General features: G+C 36.8%; 2 protein-coding genes across 2 annotated transcripts in view; both read left to right on the forward strand.

Moving 5' to 3' along the window:
* Nucleotides 1-515: 515 nt before the first annotated feature.
* LOC109472799 (P-selectin-like) lies at nucleotides 516-3,346 on the forward strand. Its single transcript, XM_019772665.1, has 5 exons — nucleotides 516-680; nucleotides 1,029-1,211; nucleotides 1,681-1,875; nucleotides 3,134-3,223; nucleotides 3,312-3,346. Exons 1-5 carry the CDS (start codon nucleotides 665-667, stop codon nucleotides 3,344-3,346), a joined length of 519 nt encoding a protein of 172 aa, XP_019628224.1. The 5' UTR covers nucleotides 516-664.
* Nucleotides 3,271-4,367, forward strand: part of LOC109472804 (sushi, von Willebrand factor type A, EGF and pentraxin domain-containing protein 1-like) — a 12,293-nt gene continuing 11,196 nt past the window's right edge. Inside the window, exon 1 of the mRNA XM_019772669.1 lies at nucleotides 3,271-3,364. Coding sequence (XP_019628228.1) covers nucleotides 3,352-3,364 — 13 coding nt within the window. The 5' untranslated portion in view covers nucleotides 3,271-3,351. The remainder of the gene's footprint in view (nucleotides 3,365-4,367) is intronic.

The following is a 4,367-nucleotide window of genomic DNA, read 5'->3' on the forward strand; positions in this document are numbered from 1 at the left end:
CCTTAAATGGTCAGACGCAAGCATACTCACCTGGCGTCCAGCGGGTTCCTTAATCCATATTAAGGGATCGACCTAAGTTTTTGATTTTCAAATTTCGTCTTGTATGTTTCACAAGACTAGAAAGAATGATTTCAACATATACAAATACTCCATGCCACTGGTGCTCCCACAGCATGGAGCAAAATGCTCAATATTTGGGTGAACAAAAGTGTATATACTCCCACCATTATTTACCATGTTGTATTTAAGTTACGTTCGCTTCTGTATATGTATGTATGTATAGTATAAGGCAGTGTTTGTATTCAAACGACTCCAGGAAGACTAGTGTTGTATTATTGTTGTACGCACTAATGGAGATCGATCAAATAAACAAATAAACAAACAAACAAACAAACCAAGATTTATGTCTGCTACCCATAGTCTTCAGGATTGGAACAGCAGTCAGCAATACAAGTAGAAATAAGAAATTCAACAACATTGATCAAATAATTCTTTTCACACCTGTTCAGGAATAACTTGTCCAACTTTGCCACCACTGCCCAATGGTGTCACTTCTAATGGTCAGTTCTATGGTGATACGGTGACGTTTTCCTGTGACCAAGGCTATGAACTGGAAGGAACAACTTCCTTGACCTGCCAACTTGACACAACATGGAGTGGAATCATGCCAAGATGCGTCAGTAAGTGTGAAAACCATAAAAACAGCATTATTAAAAATCCACTGCCTAAGTACCAATTACATATAGATTCCTCCAGTTTACTTTAAATAGGATATAGACGAACCATGGTTTCCCCCGTTTAAAGGAGCTACCTACCGACAGGATGTTAGAAGCTAATCTGGCCCTAAACATCATAAATGGGTTATACATGTAAGCCACAGGAAGTCATTTTTCAAACAGTTAGAAATGCAAGTGCCATGAAAGAGAACACAATGAACGTTCATAAGATGACGTAAATCACATGCAATGTTAGTCTAGATAAAATGTACAATATTTACCAACAAATATCTGTATGCACACTATCTGCAGAAATCACCTGCCAGCCGGATCTACCTGTGCCCACTAATGGCAGTAAGACATGTTCTGAAGGAAACCGCTTCCAGTCAACATGTAGCTTCTCCTGCCATCTTGGTTTCCGGCGAGTTGGACCAGAAACCAGAACATGTGAACACACTGGCCAATGGTCAAACGGCACAGAAACATGGTGTGAAGGTGAGAAATATCATTGGTTCACAATATAATGCAATTAACTTTTTCACATATGTTTATATGTATGTCTCTTCCTTCAAGTTCGATGGATATGTCTGTAGAAACATCAGATAAAAGTTAGCATAATTATATATGTACAATAATGTCGAAAGAAATAGCCTCAGATCGCCTTACGCGTACTTCTGTGAGGATCATAAGTTCCACCACATTCTTTTGTAGAATGTGCCATTGTACATGTATACACACATACATATATGCATAATTTATGATTGTATAAATAGTTTGAAATCTTTGTTATAGAATCTATGAAATGCACTGTATAGCTTGCAGCCAAGAGGTAGTGCGCTGGTTTTGGATAATGTCCATTTGAGAACATACATGTAGAGGACTATTTTCTTCTTATACCTTGTGTTATACAGCTTATAATCCACTGGCGGGATGTAATGTTCGTGTCTTTACTCTTTTTTTTTAGAAATCACTTGTTTCCCACTTGAGATACCGGCCGGTGGTGATGTTTCCCCACCAACATGTGCATCCCAACCAGTTGTAGCAGGAAGTATCTGCACAGCGTCATGCTTCCACGGATTCACCCTAAGTGGAAATCCCACAGCTGTCTGCACCTATGAAGGGGATTGGTTTCCGTCAGTTTTTAACGTGAACTGTACAGGTAGAAAATTTTTTAATTAAATTTAGTTTCAGGTACTGCATGTTGAGGCCACACCAATTTAATCTGTTGGTTCTCGGATTATTTAAATGAAAAATATAATGTGACAGGGCGAAAAAAACTTTGAAGCCTGGGCTGGGAAGAGTGGACTGCCCCCCCCCCCTGTTACATGTAATGTTTTTTTTAACAGAAAAGTAAAAAAAGGCAATTCCCTACTGCTACATATGTTGCTCTTTTCATAACGTATGATCCTATTTTCACCTAAGTACTGAGTTTGTTATGAATTGGTAGCAACAAATATAACTTTAATAATTTTTTTCTATTTTTTTAAATGGCAATCATCGATAGGTAACAGAGAAATTATGGTATTTAGAATCCTGAATTGTATAAACCAAGGACGTTTACTCACTGAGTGAGTGTTTACACTTGTAAAAGTCCGAATAGCAGTTACATTTGTCTTTTAATCTAATTCTATTCATGAAAGTCAAAAGCCAGGTGCTGTTGATGTGTACTTTCAGAAAATATTTAAGTAGTTGAAAGTTCTGATAACATGCCCAAAAGGGAACTCGGACAACGTATTCAACTGTGACCAAAAATACTGACAATAGTATCATTTTCTTGCATGTTGAAGCCTACATTCCTAGTTTTACCAGCTACAAATTGTAGAAGCACGCTCTTGCCTGGTCTAACCGCCCGCCATCTTGTCTTAGCGCAATGCAAAATAAAGCCCTTCTATTGGTTCACATACGTCACATGGTCAACTGGTAAGACAGGCACCTATCATTTTTTTTTAATTCGTCAGGTGTTTTCATTTGTGTTTAGTCATTTATTTTCGTCAAGTTCTCTGGGGCGGAGCCTGTGGATCAAATTGATATTTCTCTATTCTGGGAAATCTGATAGCGGGAATTCAGAGAAACGACAAATTAAATTTGTGTGGCCTGAAATAACAAATTCATTTTTTTTAATCTTCAGGTTTGGATTACTCCTACTATTACCATTTAAGATTAAATTGTGCATGTCCTGCCTTTATATAGTTAATAATTTTTGTGTGAAATGTAACCGTGGAAACAAAGACAAACATATACATCCTAAACAATAACTAAGGGTTTGAGGTAAACACACTGTATGCTTTATTTCTACGGTAAAACTCAGCTTATCAATTTACACCGTAAAAGCAAAACATTATGGTTCCATTGGATTCAATGTGCATGATCTTTAAAGCATTTGACTCATTAATAAATTGTATTTTGTATGTTCTTAGCCATCACCTGCAATCAGCTGAATCCACCTCCAAATGTAGTTGTTGAACCAGAGAACTGCATATTGACTGAGGCAAGCTTCTTAGACAGCTGTACGTTCTTTTGTAAACCTGGATATGCTAATGAGAATGGACCGGGTGTTTTGGAGACTACATGTTCTGCATCTTCCGGACAACACAGCACCAAGGTCAATGGAGGGTGGACAGTGCCTGTAACCGATATGGTCTGTCAAGGTATGTATCCAAACTAACTTATTAACCGTTAAAATTACTAATTTAACCAAATGTTTAGAAAAAATGTAAGACAAGGTAGTGCAGTAAATAAAATCTATATTTACTGATTACCTGTACATGCAAAAAAAACACCGTTTGGAAAGGGTGAGCGATGCATACATTTTGTTTAATTTTTTTTTAAACTCTTTCTTTTTATTGATATTTTCACATATATGTTGGACAGAAAGTATGGCATGTATACAAAATAAGGAAACACATGTGTAAACCACAAAAGTAAAACACAACATCAGGAGATTAACGATACGAAAACATCATGCCATACACATAAAGATAAACATCAAACTTAGAACATGAAATGACGAGATACTTCGAGCCATGAATGAAAAGAAAAGATAGATAACAGAACATTTCTTGCTTAAAGCCAATTGAAAGTAAAGTACAAATAACTTAACGTAAACAAAGGTCTAAGCTCTTATAAGTTCTTATAAATGAGAGGCCCTTACTTAATCTCATGTGCTCCATCCATCATCAGTATCACACTAATCATTCCACAAAAAAAGAACATTTCAACTTAAATGAACTCAGGTAGCATAACATAATCACAAGTTTGGTGCAACTCAAGGTACATATAAAAAAGAAACAACTTAATGTGAACATAACACTCAGTACAACTAATCAAATTTTACTGTATACGGCTGTGACAAACATGCGATGGCTGGGTTTGAGGCCAATCAGAAGCCAAGAAGCAGCATCTCGTAACAGGTGTTTCCATGAATGCCTGTTTTCACCTGATTAGCATTTCAAAAATTCAAGGATTCAAACCAGCCGCATATTTGTCACGTCTTGTAGCTTGCACCAAGAAAATAAAGCATTCATTCAGTTCTGTCCAGTTTTCCAGTTCGTTAACAAATCCACAAGAACACTTGTCTTTACACCAATTACGGAAGAATTTGTTATAAACCAGTTGACCAAATTCTCAAAGTAAGGAAAGCCACTGGACTCG

This window comes from Branchiostoma belcheri, unplaced genomic scaffold, assembly GCF_001625305.1.
Source record: "Branchiostoma belcheri isolate BF01 breed outbred unplaced genomic scaffold, Haploidv18h27 scaffold283, whole genome shotgun sequence".
Classification (NCBI taxonomy): domain Eukaryota; kingdom Metazoa; phylum Chordata; class Leptocardii; order Amphioxiformes; family Branchiostomatidae; genus Branchiostoma; species Branchiostoma belcheri.